Source organism: Astatotilapia calliptera, chromosome 20 (genome assembly GCF_964374335.1).
Source record: "Astatotilapia calliptera chromosome 20, fAstCal68.1, whole genome shotgun sequence".
Taxonomy (NCBI): domain Eukaryota; kingdom Metazoa; phylum Chordata; class Actinopteri; order Cichliformes; family Cichlidae; genus Astatotilapia; species Astatotilapia calliptera.
The window spans coordinates 16,362,172-16,381,285 of NC_137441.1; the positions used below are offsets into that span (position 1 = coordinate 16,362,172).

Here is a 19,114-nt window from a genome sequence, read left to right on the forward strand (position 1 = left end):
CCCTCACAACTCTTCAGGAAACTGACAGACCTGGGCATCAGTTCCCTCATCTGCAAATGGTTACTGGACTTCCTGACCAACCGCCCCCAACATGTCCGGCTGGATAACCGCTGCTCATCTACCATCACAATGAACACCGGTGTACCACAAGGCTGTGTGATGAGCCCTTTCCTCTACTCCCTCTTCACCCACGACTGCAGACCTGCTGATGGTTCCAACACCATCATTAAGTTTGCAGATGACACCACGGTGATTGGCCTCATCAGTGACAACGATGAGGCCGCCTACAGGGAGGAGGTGGATCGTCTGGCTGAGTGGTGCGACGGAAACAACCTGCTGCTTAACACCGAGAAGACCAAGGAGCTCATCGTGGACTACAGGAGGAATGCTGACCCACATCCACCCATCCACATTAAGGGGACGGCTGTGGAGCGTGTGAGCAGCTTCAAGTTCCTGGGAGTCCACATCTCCGAGGATCTCACCTGGACGACCAACTGCTCCAAGCTGGTCAAGAAGGCTCACCAGCGCCTCTTCTTCTTGAGGACTCTGAGGAAGAACCACCTGTCCTCAGACATCCTGGTGAACTTCTATCGCTGCACCATCGAGAGCATCCTGACCAACTGTATAACAGTCTGGTACGGGAACTGCTCTGCCTCGGACCGGAAGGCGTTGCAGAGGGTCGTGAAAACTGCCCAGCGCCTCGCTGGAGCACCACTTCCTGCCATAAAAGACATCTACAGGAAGCGGTGTCTGAAAAGGGCTGGGAAAATCATCAAAGACCCCAGTCACCCATCACATGGACTCTTCACCCTCCTGCCCTCTGGGAGGCGCCACAGGAGCCTCCGGACTAAGACCACCAGGTACCGGAACAGCTTCTTCCCCACAGCTGTCAGACTCCTGAACTCTGCCTCCTGACATCTGACCCACGTTAAACTCATGGACTGAACATACACACACCCACAATGGACAACTGTACCCTCAAACACAATAATAACATGGACTGAACCACCACTCACAACCACTAGCACTTTATATAGCCTCTGTAGGAATTATATCTCACTTATCTTAACTGCACTACTGTATAGCTCTGTGTAAATAATCATTCTGTACATTCGATAATCTTTAATCCTACAACTGTTTACAACTTGCATAGTTCCCATTTCTGTATAGCTGTATATCTCAGATTTCTGTAAAGTTATTTATTTCATATTCTGTATAGTTTTTCATATTTATATCCTGTTCATATCCTGTACATAGCTTGTACTCACTACAGCCTGTACATACTTATAGTTATAGAATATTCACAACATACTTCATACCGTGTACATTATAACATACCATAATAGACCCATTTCTGTAATATACTCACATATCTATATTATTGCTAATATATATTGTAATATATCTATATCACTAAAGCACTTCTGGATGGATGCAAACTGCATTTCGTTGCCCTGTACCTGTGCATGTGCAATGACAATAAAGTTGAATTCTATTCTATTCTATTCTAATTGTTAGTGACTCCATCCTCCACCACGTGCTCTCATCCGGTCCGTGAGTCGTTTGGTACCGGGCCGCGAGAGTTGAGGCTGTGAAATTTATGGTTTTCAGGGTTTTTATCGGTTTTCCTGGGTCTTTTCCCCTGGTGTAGTTGTTTTATTTTGAAATAACTATTTACACGTTACCATAGCGACCAGAGAGCATTAAGGCGCAGAGAGGATCGGACGTTACTCTCAATGTTGTTGGTGCATTTCAGGAGGACGCTGCTAATAAAGTTATATATTATTATATATTATATTTACAAAATACCACAGTTTTTGTCTTGGTCGTATCATTTTTATTTTGTTGTATTTATCCGCCACACCTTAAAGGTGACAAACTGGTTTTAGGATGGGGACCGCTGCTGTACAGTACAGAATGCGTTTAGCTTGTCGAATTTACACACATCTTCAATCGCTAGTAGTGTGACTCTGTGCTGTACTGTATGTTGTAAGTTTTCTCCCCATCAAACACAACAATGCCGACGAAACGTTTTGCACGGTCAGAGGCTCCTGCGGCTGCCTTTGGTTTCATTCTATAATAGGGGAGACCGGGGATAGTTGTAACATTTTTCACATTTCTGTCTGTAAATTGGAGCTCTTTTAAGGTAGTGGATTCAAAATGTAATGCAAAGTATTTACATGTCTCGGCTATTAAATAGTGCAGCTATTTTCTCTGCAGCACAATTACCCATTGCATGGTATGGTCTCAAACACAAAGAGTGAAATGTTACAATTAACCCCATAGTCTGGGTTAGTTGTAACATATCCCGGGGTGAAATGTAACACAATGAAATAAGGGTACTAACAAAATATTAACATGTAATCTCTGTTTATTCAACACATGAATGCACTTAGAGCCATTTATGTAGCTGTGTGTGTGTGTGTGTGTGTGTGTGTGTGTGTGTGTGTGTGTGTGTGTGTGTGTGTGTGTGTGTGTGTGTGTGTGTGTGTGTGTGTGTGTGTGTGTGTGTGTGTGACAGAATGCAGAAATCTAGCTTTTGAACATATTCCAACCCCCCAAAAAAGACAAGTTATAGAATTTTCTGCAACTGAATATTTCATTAATTTTGGTTGGTCTTCCTTGAGTTTGGCCTCATTGGCTCAGTGGGCATTATAACCTACAACTCTTGCACCAATTTTGAACATAACAATGAAGCTGAAAAAATGTAGTTGTTCACCAGCATCGAAATTCCATTACTTTTTTTCATGGCTTACCTTGGTGTGGTTTGCAAAGTGCTTCAGAAAGATGAGGAAATCTGTTTCTTGCACCCATCCTGATTTATTTCCACTACCAGTACTTCTTACTGGTCCATCTCTGACACAGTGGTCTGCATAATATATGTGTGGGAACACAAACAGTGGAGGAATTGTGTTGCCAATGGCATTAACCGCATATACAAATGTGACCAGTGAACCTCTCTCTGCTGATGTCGTTGCCCCAACTTGTTTAATATAAGTTAAAGTAATAGTGTGGTAAGTTGTAACATCTGCGTTATTGTTACAAATAACCCAGACTCCTATAGCCATGAACTAGCTAACATTACAGCCAACGGCTAAAACATTAGCACTAAAGACCTACACAGAATATATCCCCATAGACATACAAATAACACAATTTAAGTTTGATGAGTTTAACTTAAAAGCAGATAATGCTATTAGAAATTGAAATAAAGTAGAAAAACTTACTTTTTGGCATACAAATTACTTTTTTTCGTGTTAAATTGTCTGTGTTTGACAAAATGTGCTGATTTTTCACATGTGATAGCAGAACTGAATTGGGCATGCACAGGATGAATCACATCATTTGAAACTTAGCCCTGATTGGAGAAATTGGAAGTGTTACAACTGACCCACGTTACAACTATCCCCGCTCTCCCCTACTGGACTTCTGTTTCTACAAAGGTTTGAAAATGTTCGTGCCTGTCTGAGAAAAGTGTATAAAGTGTGTAGTGAGAGGTTTTCCAGCCTTAAAACATCTATAATAATTGTAAAGAATAAAGCTGGCTACTTCTGATTTCACCTGTCGCGGGTTATTTTTAGAACATAACTCCCGCGATAAACGAGGGACCGCTGTAAACTACTGCATGAGAGACAACGAAATATCACTTTCGTGATTCTTTCCCCCATGTTTTCAGGGGTGTGACAAGAGTGTGGTCTCTCTTTGCAGTTTTTCTCGTGGATTATCTGACAGTTTGTTACTACACATGAAAGTTTCTGAAGTTTTAAGGCCTCAGTCGCACAAAGCCCAGAGGCTGCTCTGAGCCCTGAAAACATCTGTGTGGTACTGTGTATTTCCTGGTGCACTGGGAATACACATGTCTCTTTATAAAAATGATTTAGACTTTGCACTTAATTGTAACAAAATCCTAATAATTGAATTTAATAGTGCATTACAACAGTGAGTGAGGGCTGAGGAAAACTGACATGAGGACATTTACACGTTGCTGCTCATCGACTGAAGCCTTTTTTACTTGAAGGAACAATCACACTGTAATAAGTTTAGTGGGCGTATATTTGTATGTTCCCTAAGTAGTTATTTTGCATAAATTGGAATTTGTGGACAGTTTTCTCATCATATGAATGATAACAATAATATATTTCCCTGTTTGTTGTTGTAGGGGTACCCGTCGATGAACTGATTTTGGAACTGCAACAGCGTCCGGATTTTGAAGCGATTCGGCCGATGGTCCGCTGGCTTGAGTACGGTGTGTTGAGCGGCCTCTTAACTGAGCAAAACCTCCGTGTTCTGGGCCAAGTTATTCATCAAGTGCAACGAAATGATGAGGAGGAGGACAGAGTTCAGGACAATGATCAAGAGGCTGATAACGAAGAGGAGGAACAGGCTGATGTTCCAGTAGCGGGGATAGAAATAAATCCACCTCAAGTAGAAGGACCCTGGGTCCATAACAGAGAAGAAATCCCAGCAGGAGAAATTGAAATACACCCGGCCCAGCAAGCAGAAGATCCCATTGCTGAAGAAATGGAGAACTGGTTCTGGGATGATGAGGAGGATGAGAGCGACAACGAAAGTGACCCTGAGAGTGGTCCTGACAGTGACAGCGACCACAGTGACACTGATAGCAACAACAATGATGGGAATGACGATGATGATGGCGGAGACAATGTTCAGGATGCCCCTGTGCCACTGCCCCCCAGCCCAGTACCGGGAGGTTCAAGGAGGAGACCAAGGGAGGAGGATGATGATGAAGAAGAAGATGGGGCACCTAGAAAACAACTAAAACTCTGAATTTTGCTCCTGGACATCTAGCAAACCCTTCAGAGGATTCAAAGATGTACATTTCAGTGGCAGCTAAATCTGTGAGTCGTCTGCATAACAATGAAATGAGATGCCATATTTTTTTTTTAAAAAACTGAACCCATAGGGAGCATATAAATTGAAAAGAGAACTGGGCCAAGAATGGACCCCTAGGGGACCCCACAAGCAAGTGAGGTTTTTGAGGATTATACAGGGAGTGCAGAATTATTAGGCAAGTTGTATTTTTGAGGAATAATGTTATTATTGAACAACAACCATGTTCTCAATGAACCCAAAAAACTCATTAATATCAAAGCTGAATGTTTTTGGAAGTAGTTTTTAGTTTTAGCTATTTTAGGGGGATATCTGTGTGTGCAGGTGACTATTACTGTGCATAATTATTAGGCAACTTAACAAAAAACAAATATATACCCATTTCAATCATTTATTTTTACCAGTGAAACCAATATAACATCTCCACATTCACAAATATACATTTCTGACATTCAAAAACAAAACAAAAACAAATCAGCGACCAATATAGCCACCTTTCTTTGCAAGGACACTCAAAAGCCTGCCATCCATGGATTCTGTCAGTGTTTTGATCTGTTCACCATCAACATTGCGTGCAGCAGCAACCACAGCCTCCCAGACACTGTTCAGAGAGGTGTACTGTTTTCCCTCCTTGTAAATCTCACATTTGATGATGGACCACAGGTTCTCAATGGGCTTCAGATCAGGTGAACAAGGTGGCCATGTCATTAGTTTTTCTTCTTTTATACCCTTTCTTGCCAGCCACGCTGTGGAGTACTTGGACGCATGTGATGGAGCATTGTCCTGCATGGAAATCATGTTTTTCTTGAAGGATGCAGACTTCTTCCTGTACCACTGCTTGAAGAAGGTGTCTTCCAGAAACTGGCAGTAGGACTGGGAGTTGAGCTTGACTCCATCCTCAACCCGAAAAGGCCCCACAAGCTCATCTTTGATGATACCAGCCCAAACCAGTACTCCACCTCCACCTTGCTGGCGTCTGAGTCGGACTGGAGCTCTCTGCCCTTTACCAATCCAGCCACGGGCCCATCCATCTGGCCCATCAAGACTCACTCTCATTTCATCAGTCCATAAAACCTTAGAAAAATCAGTCTTGAGATATTTCTTGGCCCAGTCTTGACGTTTCAGCTTGTGTGTCTTGTTCAGTGGTGGTCGTCTTTCAGCCTTTCTTACCTTGGCCATGTCTCTGAGTATTGCACACCTTGTGCTTTTGGGCACTCCAGTGATGTTGCAGCTCTGAAATATGGCCAAACTGGTGGCAAGTGGCATCTTGGCAGCTGCACGCTTGACTTTTCTCAGTTCATGGGCAGTTATTTTGCGCCTTGGTTTTTCCACACGCTTCTTGCGACCCTGTTGACTATTTTGAATGAAACGCTTGATTGTTCGATGATCACGTTTCAGAAGCTTTGCAGTTTTGAGACTGCTGCATCCCTCTGCAAGATATCTCACTATTTTTGACTTTTCTGAGCCTGTCAAGTCCTTCTTTTGACCCATTTTGCCAAAGGAAAGGACGTTGCCTAATAATTATGCACACCTGATGTAGGGTGTTGATGTCATTAGACCACACCCCTTCTCATTACAGAGATGCACATCACCTAAAATGCTAAATTGGTAGTAGGCTTTCGAGCCTAATAATTCTGCACTCCCTGTATATCGCCCAGTCTAACAGAAAAGCTTTGGTTGGACAGATAAGATTTAAACCACTCCAATGCAGTCGCTTTGACTCCGACAGTGTTCAAGCCGAGAGATAAGAATCCTATGATCTACGGTATCAAAGGCAGCACTGAGGTCTAATAGTATTAAAATGGCAGAATCTCCCAAGTCAGCAAAAGTGAAAAGGTCATTAAAACCTTTTAAAAAAGCAGTTTCAGTGCTGTGGTGGGCTTTAAAACATGACTGAAATACTTCACTAATGCCATTTTTATCTAGAAAGGTCTGGAGCTGTAGAATAGGTTCCACCACAGCATGTTTAAAGTCAGCAGGGACACACCCAGACTGAAGACTGCTATGGACAATAGACAGCAAACTCATACCCACAGTGTCATAACATCTTTTAGTAAATGACATGGAGCAATATCCAGAGTACAAGTACAGTGAAAATTTTGAAGCAATTCACCCGATGGTCCACTGGCTTCAAATTGGTCTGCTGCGCGGCCTCTTGACTTAAGAAATTCTCCGTGTTCTCCACCTCAAGTAGAACGAGCCTGGGTCAATAACAGAGCAGAGATCCCAGCAGGAGAAATGGAAATAAACCCGGCCCAGCAAGCAGAAGATCCCATAGCTGAAGAAATGAGGTGGTTCTGGGATGATGAGGAGGCTGCGGGGAAGAGCGCTCTATGACCGTCCTCGCGAGTAAAAGACAACTGCAGTGTTGCGCCAGAGGGAGTGTTAATAGACCTCTCTGCATTGAATCGTACTTGTTATGAATCTCTGTCTCTCTTCCACAGCATGTCTTTATCCTGTCTTCCTTCTCTCACCCCAACCGGTCGCAGCAGATGGCCGCCCCTCCCTGAGCCTGGTTCTGCCGGAGGTTTCTTCCTGTTAAAAGGGAGTTTTTCCTTCCCACTGTCGCCAAAGTGCTTGCTCATAGGGGGTCATATGACTGTTGGGTTTTTCTCTGTATCTATTATTGTACGATCTACTGTACAATATAAAGCACCTTGAGGTGACTGTTTTTGTGATTTGGAGCTATATAAATAAAGATTTTTTTTTAGTTGCCACTTTCTGTGTGTGCTTACCAACGGTGTATTATTCCTGACCTTGTATTGCTTACAATACAAAGGTCACTGTGAGAGCAAAAAGGTAATGTTTCCATTTGTCCCAAATCACAACAAATGTGTCATATTGAAATCTGTTAGAGAATGTAATTTTTTCCATTTTAAACAACCATAGACAACCTCATACCAGTCATTTAGTGACAGAATTTTTACACTTAGCCATTTCTTAGTGATAGTCTCACGGGCAGCCACACTCAAAATGCCATATAATAGCTTGATCACTTTATCCACAATACTGAGTATAAACATCCAAACAAGAGTTCATCCCAGTTAAAGGGAAGCTGCATACTAAGAATAGTCTGTAACTCAGAATGAATCGAAACCCAAAAAGTGTTTATCAATGGACAGGACCAAAACAAGTGGAGGTGCTTTACTCCTTGGGCCCCACAGTTTCTCCAGCTGCTGGAGGAGTTGGAATAATGTTTACTTTGTGCAGGTTTAATAAAAAATTGGCAAAGACTCTTCCAGCCAAAACATCTCCATATATTAGAGCTAGAGATTCTTTCCCATTTTTGTTTGATGTAAATTGTATTCAAATTCCTAACCTCCTGTAAACCCTTGTACAGTCTAGAAATCACTTTGAGACCAGGATCCACATGGTATGCCTCAACAAATCTATTCAGAACAGGAAGAAAGAAAAGATTTGTTCTCTTGGGTATAAAGTTATGTAAATGATGCGGGATTTGGAGAAACCTGAAAAAAAAAATCAGTCTTGCTTAACTGACTGGAAGTCCCTAAGATTTCCCTTATCATAAAACATACAGTATGCCGTTAAGCCTTGTCCTGCCCAGTTTTTCTATCTCACATCTAACTTATTGGGTAAAAAATCAAGATCATAAGCGCATCATCTTAAGATCCTGGCCTCTTCATTCCAATCATTCTTGTTAAGAAACTGTAACCAGAGTTTTAAAACCAGCTTGATCCATTGGTTTCCTTGCAGAAGTCCACTCTGCAGGTGGGGGAGAGACATATGAGAGGTGGAGAATAAAATCAACCTGGGTGTCTATAGTCTTGTGTAGTCTGGGAGATGATTGAATGTTGGAGTGGGTACAGTTTCCTCTGCGGTGGGGTCAGGTGGGCTGCCCTGGGTCCTGTGGGGCTTGGCGGTGCTGCTGCCGTAGGCCCCAGTCTGGATGGGCCTGGGCCCCGTTGCCTTGGTGGGTGTTGGGGGTGCCTACTAAGGTCAGTGGTCTATTCCCCCCCCCATCCCCCAGCCCACACAAGTAGGGCCTTGGGGTGCAGGGGTGTCACCAGTGTGCAGGGGAGGCTTATCTCCCCTCACCATACTCCCTGCCAGTGGCTGATGCCCTCAGGGGTCGGTGCGTTGGTTCTTGGTGTCCGGGGCCTTTAAGGCTGCAGACCCTGAATTGGGATACAGCCTGTATGTCTTTGGACTGTGGGTGAGAACCCATGCAAACTCCACACAGAAAGACCCTGGTGGTGGTATTGAACTCAGGACCTTCTTGCTGTGAGGCAACAGTGCTAACCACCATTTATTACTGCCAGTAATGTACAAATACTTATTTATACTTTATTTTGTATTTTCTAATGTAATTTTATTTTGACAAATTTATCAAAAGATTTCCATTATGCTTAGTTTTCTACACTGAAGTATTAAATTGGTGAATTTAATTTAATTTAATTTAATTTAATTTAATTTAATTTAATTTAATTTAATTTAATTTAATTTAATTTAATTTAATAGATTCAGAGTTTGCTGACATTCCTCATCATACAGAGGTCCATTGGCTGAGTTGGGGAAAAGTTCTCAATAGAGTTTTTGAGCTCATCGAGGAAATCTGTCAGTTCATGGACATGTATGATGTGGTGAAGGCATTTCAAGTGAAGCTGTCACAAATGTACCAGTGCAACCTGCCTCACTTTCCCTGTTGCCAAGTAATGTTGAACCAAGTCAGCGGACTTTGCTGAACTGCACCTGTGCAGATTCAGATGGAGCTGCAGTGTAATGATACACTCAAGGCAAAGTACGACACTGAATGGCCCGCACAGTTTATTAGTTCCTGAAGCAATGCCTCAGCTCCATCTACATGCGGCTCCAACCTTGTATATGCTTTCATTTATTTTTTCTGGGGGGTTTTGGCAGCATGTTCATATTTCTAACTTGCATAATTTTGACAGGATATATTTTTATGAAGAGCAAAATATTTAAAGTTAAAGTTTTTTTTTTTTTAAAGTTTATTTAATCTGGAACAATATTCCTGTCTGTTTTTATTCATATTTTGTGGAGTTTATATACTGCTGGGCGGGTGCTTATTGATGTTGAACTTGTTTTATCTTATTTTATTTATAAGGTTAGTTATTAGAGTTTCCAACCGTCCCGTAAAAAACGGAATGGTCTCGTATTCAGAGAAAATATTGCGCGTTTTTCGTATTAAGGTGAAAAGGAACACAGTTTGTCCCGGACTTCAGCTACAATGAAAAAGACACAAAGCTGGAGTTATTCTGTCTTTGCTGCACAGCTGCCTCTTCTTCTCTCATTCTCTCCCCTCCCTCTCCTGTTTCTACTTCAATCATGAAACTGATCAGTGATCAGCTGATTTTGCCAGTATTTTCCCACATTTTCTAGATTCTGTACCAGTACTGTGTGTAAAATGCCAACAAAAAGTCAATTAAGTTTTATTCTTTCTCACCTGTCTTTCTGTCTCCTTTCACTTTTTAAAGGTTGCCATCTTAGAAAAAATATTTTGCCCTGCCATGCTGTTTATTGATGTGGCAAATGAATGGTTTATGAAAATATATCTAAATCTGTCATCAGTAATCAGTAATGATCATGTCTCTCCTCTAGTCTTCTCTGTCTTAATTTCAGGTTTTCACCATGTGTTCTAGATAGTTTAGGAGGTTAACTCGACCAAGCAGTCTACTTTCGGGTACTGTTTAGAATACCAGAATAGTTTAGTTTATTAGACTGATACATATATACCAACAAGACAGTGTACATCACTGTGACAACAGCGTTTGTTTTCATTCAAAGGATTTATGGTTTTTCCTATAATACCATGGTGGGCCATTCATTTGGACATTTCAGGCTATTGTTGCTTTCATGATATGACTTGACTAAAAGAAATGTTATTAAGGAACCGGACCACGGCAGGTTTTAGAAAACCCATCCAGAATAATTTTGTAGGCCCATACAGGGACCCCAAAGGTCAAAGCTTCTGTTGCCCTGCTCACGCAGTCCTACCAACAACTACCCACTGTGAAAACAGGCAGGTAATAACGTTTTGGCACATTATTTATGATAAGAACCCACCGTGAGGGGAAATGCAGTTGTGGAGAAGATGAAACCACAGAACATGTTTGATGACGCTGTCAGAAATATGAAGTTGGGAAAAAGTGACTGATGCAAAGCCCCAGTAAAGTGAAAGTTAAAGTGGATCTTATTGATATACTGTAAAAGAACTGAAGAAATGAACGATATCAGGCTATATTGCATTTTCTCAGACAGACTAATTTATCTGATAGCCTTTGATTTTTGTTTTCTTTCTCCGAGGGCAGCTGGATTAACAGCGTATTGATTTATAGGATAAAATATCAAAGAAAAGATGTCTAGTTTGACTTTGGTAAGAGACATAAATCCCTTGAGGACTGTCAGGAACAGCACCCCGTGTAAACATCAGCCGACATTCCTGAGTGGCTTTCCTCTGGTCCTCACGTCACGCCGAAGGATGGCGGTAATGCACACGGTCGCTGTTTGACAACCGCCAATAAAATCCACGAAGAAGAACCCGAGGTCGGTTTGGATAATGGCGGGTGTTCTGATAGAGAAACAACTTGCTCGTCATGTATATTCTTCATTGGAGGTAAACATTAAATACAATATTAACTAAATAAAGTCATAGTTGTGCTCACATAGCATTAAACGCTGCTCTGTGATTTGTTTGAACGTGAGCGGCTCATTAATGCACTGAAATGATTAGTGATGTTTTCTAAGGCGGCGGTCCCCAACCCCCGGGTCTCGGACCGGTATCGGTCCGTGAGTCGTTTGGTACCGGGCCGCGAGAGTTGAGGCTCAGGTGTGAAATGTATAGTTTTTATCGGTTTTCAGCATTATTTTGTCATCGTTTTTATCGTTTACTCGGTTTTCCTTGGTCTTTTCATGTGTGTTATGAATACATTTTCTTTTTTTCGGTACCGGTACTAGTTTTATTATGTTGTATTTATCCGCGACACTTTAAAGGCCGGTCCATGAAAATATTGTCGGGCATAAATAAACCGGTCTGTGGCGCGAAAAAGGTTGGGAACCGCTGTTCTAAGGGACTGTGTAGCTGATTTGGCTTCGGTACAATGTTGGACTTGTTTTACATGAATATTTTTACAGTGGTTTTCCTGCTGCGTCCTTTCTTCTTGGTCTTTTGACTGCTGCCTCATGCGGTCGAATAGAAACAGTACTGCTGGAGCCACAGATCCGCTGTGCCTTTGGTCATGACTCTTTTCCTTTGCCTTGATGTGACTCTGTTGTCGTGTGTGTGCGTGTGTGTGCGTGTTGAGGCTGCGTCCTGCCCCTTGGTTGAAGGTCTGTACCTGCAGGAAGCAGACAGTATGCTGCAGCTGCTGTGCGCCCCCTCACAGCACCGCACGGACATACTAGCATGGATCTGCAGCAGGTAGGAGAAGCTCTGCTCCTGTACCACAAATAATCTGTTCATCATTATGAACTCGGCCGTGTGTTCACTTCACAGTATCAGCCCAAGCTTCACCAGTTCAAAGCCGATGTCAGTGAGATCCAAGGAGCCTGATGTTCTGACTAAAGGTAACTTAGCTGTGCACAGAGTCCACCAGATGTTTTTGCTGCTTGACACTAACTGTGGTGGTTTATGTCCAAGCAGATATGGCTGTTCTTGGGCAGGAACTTTTGCTATGCCGAGCATCTGATGTGGACCTGATTAGGGTGAGAGTTTGTATTCAATTAGTGATGTTATTGATTCACACATACAGACATGCAGTATCACAATAAACACAAACAGTAATCACACATCCATGGTTCTGTGTTTAATCTCTGAAGGGTGATGCAAGTCCGCGGCGGCAACTTCAGTTTCTGGAGCAGCTTTTAGCTTTCGTCCCAGGCTGCGTGAAGTCTGCTGGGCACACAGCTGATGGAGAGCTGCTGCTGAAGGAGTTCTTTGGTGCTGAGAATCTGCCGCACCTCACACAGACGCTAAGTCCTGCATTTGACCCTTGGCCTACACACATCAAGTATGTTTGCTGTCTGATGATCTCTTCTTACACACATTGCTGAAAGACTCGTTCATGGATGCTTGGTGAATCCTAATCGAATTCATTGTGTGCTGTTGTACAACCACAAATCAGAAGAACTTGGGATGTGTGTTAAAGTAAAATCAAACTGAAACAGTGCTTCGTTAAATGATCTTTGACCTGTATTATATTGAAAACAGTACAACAGCACATTATTTAATGTGTTCTTCATGAATTTTATTGTTGTTTTCAAAATAAACACATATTCCAGTTTTGGTTCTTCCGACACATTTTAAAAGCAGTTGGAACAGTAAAGCATGTACTGCTTTGTAATGTTGTCACTTAAAAGACGTTTAGAGACTGAGGACACCGAGCGATGAAGTGATTCAGGTGTCATTTTGTCCCATTTCTTCCTGCAAACAAGTCTTAAGCTGGGCAACAGTACGGGGTCTTTGTTGTCACCACACATTCTGGACTGGAGACCTGTCAGTACTTTGTAACTTTGTTCTTTGGTCCGGAGCACACAGCATCCATTTCTCCCAAAAAACAGTGATTGATGGTGAACGGACTGGTTCTTTTCTACTCTTCTGAGCAATCAAAGTGCTGCAAACAACTTGTGTATTCACACAAGCACATTTTCTGAGTGCTTTCTAACTAACATTCACACGCTGATGGATGCATCGGAGAGCAATTTGGGGTTAGTATCTTGCCCAAGGATATTTGGCACGCAGACTAGGGGAAGCCAGGAATTGAACCATCAACCTTCCGATCAGTAGATGACCTGCTCTACCGCCTGAGCTACTGCCACCCAATTGATATGAAATTATTGATGTGATCACAGTGTACGTTTCCACTGTGACGTGGTTCATCCCAGATGCCTGTGAGCCCAGAGAAGTCCACGGCACTTCTGTTAACACACGGCTTCCCTTTGGCTCAGTACAGTTTTAACTGCCATTTGTGGATGTAACTACATACTGTGGTACTTGACAAAGGTTTTCCAAAGCGGTCCTGAGCCCATGCGGTGATATCGCTTATGGATGAATGACGGTTCTTGATGCAGTGAGGGATCGGATCGGAGCGGTTGTTCAGCTTGCGCTTGCGCCCTTGTCCTTTATGCACTGAAATTCCTCCAGATTCCTTGAATCCTTTAATTCTATTATGCACTGTTGAAGGTGAAATATCCAAATCTCTTCCTATCTTTCTTTGAGGAACATTGTCTTTAAACATTTTGTCTCGTATTTGTTGCAAACTGCTTCTCCTCGACCCATCTTTGCCCCTAGAGACTCCAAGAAAGGACTAGACCTTTCTCAGATGCTGCTTAGACGTCACCTGTTTCCAATCAGATCAATATTTAACCAATTTACGTGATTACGAGTCCTAAATTGCTCCTGTCCCAACCTTTTTTGGAATGTGTTGCAGGTCTGAATGACAGAAAAGGACAAAACATGAAATATTTTGTGTTCATATTCTCTGCAATGAAACACGAGTCAAAGGAAATTTAGAAATCACTACTTTCCTTTTTTTTTAATTTGTTTTCCAAACTGTCCCAACTCTTTCTGATTTGGTTTGTAGGTGAGAAGCCTCTCTGACTTCTTTTCTGTACCTCATAGGGCTCTGTGGAAGAACACAAAGTCATCTTATAAGCCAAACAGAGAAGAAAATGGAGATATTGTTGCCCTTCTACAGGCGACGCAATCAGCACTGGAGCAGCTGCAGTCAAAGGTCTGACAAGGGAAAAAAAGGGAAACTGTTTTATTAAAGCACCAACAGAAAGCTCAAACATCTTGTTTGACATGTGCGACTGTCATGGTGGTAAAGCATGCCGTTTGCTTCGTCCCCTCAGTGTGTATTCCTGAACAGCGAGGCCCAGAGTCCTCCCGCCTTCTCTCCAAGCTCACTGCGTGTAGCAGCGTCTGACCTCCAGCAACTGATGGCCACCTTCAGCCATGTTTATGAGACAGACCTGAGAGTTTACTGCAGCAGAGACCCCCCCAGCTTCAGCTCAGAGACAGAAGTCTTCCAGAGGGTCCAACAGCTGCTGCTGGCCTGCAACACGGTACTCACAAATAAGCCCACTCTGTTAAAGTCACACCTGTGTCATTTGGACACCCACAGTTCCAGAGACTTCCACATTAAATCATTCTAGGGCTGCCCTTAAATCATTGACTAAATATTAGCAAATGAGGAAAGTCTCAGTTGACCAAGTTTGGAGTTTGGTGGAGGGAAAGCAAAGCAAATCATTTACCTTCTTATTTACAGACGTGGCCAAATGTTTTGAGAAACCCACAAATATTAGTTTTCACAAAGTTTGCTGCTTCAGTTTTTATGATAGCAATTTGCACACAAACTTCTTTACCATGAACTTGACCGAGCAACCCAACAATCATATGACCCCCTATGACAGGAGTAGGGAACGTTAGTCCTCGAGGGCCGGCGTCCTGCAGGCTTTAGATCTCACCCTGGGTCACCACACCTGAATCACATGATTAGTTCATCAGGCCTCTGGAGGACTTTAGGACATGTTGAGGAGGTCATTTAGCCATTTCAATCAGCTGTGTTGGATCAAGGACACATCTAGAACATGCAGGACACCGGCCCTCGAGGCCTGGAGTTGCCCACCCCGGCCCTATGAGCAAGGACTTTGGCAACAGTGGGAAGGGAAATGGAGTTGTGTCTTAATTCTGGGAGTGTGACTGCACCTCATACACTCCCCTTTTAGTTTTGTTACTGTTTGAATTCCTGCATTTCACAGCGTCTGTTCTCGTTTTTCATGCCCACACTCTGCTCTTTTGTTTCGTCTCAGTAGTACCTGGGATCTACCTGCTGTCAGTCAGAGGGCTGCCGTGAAGCTTTTCCCAAACTCCGGTCACAGACTCAGATATTAGCTTCCAGCTGTTCTCTTTCTATAGACACTGATGATCTAAGTGAAGACACGGTTAAAAATAATACATTTACAGCCAGAAACAAAAACCTGTTTCTGTAGCTAAATTATTTTCCTCCTCCTTAAACTGAATGGTGTTTTGATCGTTCTGTTTTTATAACCCAGCAGTTGGTGCCACGTTGATGGGAAGGTGTGCAGACACAGGCGGCTGTACAGCCTGGTCTGACCTGAAACCTCTTCAGGTCCTACACAGCAAAATCTCCAGTGTTAAATTAACACTGGAGAGTGTCTATATGGGTCCACACCTCTGAGTGTTAAATACAACACTGTTGAGTGTTAAATTAACACTTTTGACAGTGTTATATGTTTAAAAGTGTAACCGGAAGGTCGCTGGTTCGATCCCTGGGCTCTCTGTCCTGGTCGTTGTGTCCTTGGGCAAGACACTTTACCCTACCGCCTACTGGTGTTGGCCAGAGGGGCGATATGGCAGCCTCGCTTCTGTCAGTCTGCCCCAGGGCAGCTGTGGCTACAACCGTAGCTTGCGTCCACCAGTGTGTGAATGAATAGGGGCATTGTAAAGCGCTTTGGGTGCCTTGTAAAGCGCTATATAAATCCAATCCATTATTATTATTAAAAGTAACCTAGTCAGTTTTGAAGATTAACAATGGCTAACACTTTTGACAGTGTTATATGCTGATTTTCTAACACTGGAAAATAACTCGGTGTTAGAAATATTCCAGTGTTAGAAAATCAGCACTGCTCAGTGTTAGCCATTGTTAATCTTCAAAACTGACTAGGTTACTTTTAAACATATAACACTGTCCATCCATCCATCCATCCGCTTATCCTTTTCAGGGTCGCGGGGGGCGCTGGAGCCTATCCCAGCTGTCATAGGGCGAGAGGCGGGGTACACCCTGGACAGGTCGCCAGTCTGTCGCAGGGCTAACACATAGGGACAGACAACCATTCACACTCACATTCACACCTAGTGGCAATTTGGATTAATCAATTAACCTATCCCCACAAGCTGCATGTCTTTGGACGGTGGGAGGAAGCCGGAGTACCCGGAGAGAACCCACGCAAACACGGGGAGAACATGCAAACTCCACACAGAAAGACCCCGGCCTGATGGTGGAATTGAACTCAGGACCTTCTTGCTGTGCGGCAACAGTGCTAACCACCGTGCCACCGTGCTGCCCTATAACACTGTCAAAAGTGTTAATTTAACACTCAACAGTGTTGTATTTAACACTCAGAGGTGTGGACCCATATAGACACTCTCCAGTGTTAATTTAACACTGGAGATTTTGCTGTGTAGCTTTGCATACTAATGGCTTATTCAGGGTTGTTGTAGTGGCAGCAGATACCTTGGACGTGTTTCACAGAGGTGTTGAATCTATCCCACCAAACGTCTCTGAAACAGTTAGTCTGAACCTTCATTTAGTCCGGACTGTTTGCAGGCCTGATAGCAGGTCAGTGTAACTAATAAACTGACACTGCTCGTAGGACAGGAACATAGTGACGTGTTCTGTCCTCTGGTGTGTGCGTCTGTCAGGAGCTGGAAATGCTGAAGGAAGTGTCAGAAGCTTCTGAGTCGGTGAGCGAGGAGGTGAAGCAGCTTCAAATGCAGCCTCACTACTGGAGCCGAGGAGAGAAGCACACGTTACGTAAGTCAGTTTAACACTCATATTTAGAGTTTCTTACATATTGTTTATTATTTGTTTCCTCTTTTTTTCTCCACTAGCTGATCAACTGGAGAAGGTTATCGGGCGAATTGGAGGCTTTCTGTCTCAGCTTAGTTCATAACGTCATTCAGAGGGATGCACTCATCAGATTCACTGAGGAGGCTCTGGTGGTGTTAAGACGGAGACAACACAGCTTGGACGTGTTTCACAGAGGTGTAAGGGACAGGCGTGTAAGGGACAGACGTGTGTGTGGTCACTGCAGTCAGACACCCTGTTTAATCTGAGCATGACTGACATGTTGTTGTGTGAAACAGAAAGTGTCACTGTTGGTGAGTCGAGAGTTTTTACATCGTTTTTTTGGAGAAATCAGTGATGACATTAAACATGTTGCTATGCTTCTTTGTTTCATGATGATTACTGAAACTGACCATTTTACACTCAGTGGTCACATCACATCTCACTGCAGCCGTGCTGGGAAGTACTCCAGACCAGAGTGGGAAGAGAGTATGTTCCCTACAGTTGGCGTGAAGGAAGCGCCATGCGTCGCAAAGACCAAAATCACTCATGTACTGTCTGATTATTAGGATTCAACTTCGTCATTACACATGTATAAATACAGGGTAACAAAGTACAGTATAAATGCAGTATAACTTGTGGACAGTCGAGTTCCTGCTGTGTTGAGCTTGTTCACGTCTTCATTAGTCCAAAGCTGAAGTCGCCCCAGAGAACAAGGGCACAGTCTAGGTGCTCAGAGAGTAACAAACATGGAAGAATGAGGGGTCATCAGTATCTGGGTCATATATACTGCTATTCAATTAGAAATCTACTCTCCTAATCTGTAACTGAGTACTGTGAAATTCACATTTATTGTTCTATATTTTGTTAAACACTCGACTACATGTTAAAAAAACAGAAATGAAAACATTGTTTATCACGCCACAATTATTAACAGTAGTTCAAAGTAGAGCTGGGCGATATAAGATTTTTTCATATCACGATATTTTTTTTCATTTCAGGCGATAACGATATCTATCACGATATAAGCCAAATAACTATATTTGTAAGATTTAAATGTGCTGTTGCTCACAAGTAAAATGGGAAATAATCAGCAGCTTGTTTTTATTTAAATGTTTATTTCCCATAATAAGTTCAACAGGGTAGATGTACTTAAGGAACATGAGACTTTTTCAGATAAATAAAGGCAAATATTGCAAACTACACAAAAGGCAGCCGCTAAAGCGTTTAAGTTTCAAAATAGAACAAACAAAACAGGCTAAATTGTCAATTCCACTTAGAAACAAAATATTAATTCTAAAAATAAATCTTAGTTTGTTTTACAGAAGAACAGACAAAATTGACTAACTTTTGTCAATATCAAATAAACTGAGAACTAAAAGGAAATTCTCAATCTCTCCTTGTTGTATAGCTGAGCTTTTCAAACAGTTTTAACAGTTACTTTAGTCTGGCAAAAGCCGAATGACGAATTAGCGCTTCCAGTCAGAGACTGAGGCTACGTCCACACGTACACGGGTATTTTTGAAAACGGAGATTTTCCGTTTTCGTTTTAAAAAATAATCCCGTCCACACATAAAGGCAGAAATGAAGGAAAACGCTGCTATGAACATGCCAAAGCAGCAGGTGGCGCTAGATTCCTAACCGTGCAGAAATGTTGGCCAATCAGAAGTCTAGAAGCCTCGGTGGGAAAAAGT

General features: G+C 42.7%; 1 protein-coding gene across 3 annotated transcripts; it reads left to right on the top strand.

The window, feature by feature from the left end:
* The first annotated feature begins 11,286 nt into the window (after positions 1-11,286).
* Positions 11,287-17,803, top strand: haus7 (HAUS augmin-like complex, subunit 7). 3 transcript variants are annotated; one of them, XM_026155249.2, is made up of 9 exons: positions 11,287-11,446; positions 12,135-12,250; positions 12,326-12,396; positions 12,473-12,534; positions 12,649-12,839; positions 14,450-14,561; positions 14,683-14,895; positions 17,276-17,387; positions 17,465-17,803. In XM_026155249.2, the coding sequence occupies exons 1-9, from the start codon at positions 11,390-11,392 to the stop codon at positions 17,524-17,526; spliced, it is 996 nt and encodes a 331-aa protein (XP_026011034.2). In that variant the 5' UTR covers positions 11,287-11,389; the 3' UTR covers positions 17,527-17,803. The 3 variants fall into 3 exon arrangements, with proteins under 3 accessions (XP_026011034.2, XP_080151580.1, XP_080151581.1); XM_080295454.1 differs by having other exon boundaries at positions 11,320-11,446; positions 12,027-12,250; XM_080295455.1 differs by having other exon boundaries at positions 11,358-11,446; positions 11,965-12,250.
* The last annotated feature ends 1,311 nt before the right edge of the window (positions 17,804-19,114 follow it).

Coding starts and splice junctions, on each gene's coding strand:
- haus7 (XM_080295454.1), top strand. CDS start 11,390: ATGGCGGGTGTTCTGATAGAGAAACAACTTGCTCGTCATGTATATTCT. Junction 12,397..12,472: donor GCCTGATGTTCTGACTAAAG/GTAACTTAGCTG, acceptor ATGTCCAAGCAG/ATATGGCTGTTCTTGGGCAG. Junction 14,896..17,275: donor TGCTGCTGGCCTGCAACACG/GTACTCACAAAT, acceptor TGCGTCTGTCAG/GAGCTGGAAATGCTGAAGGA.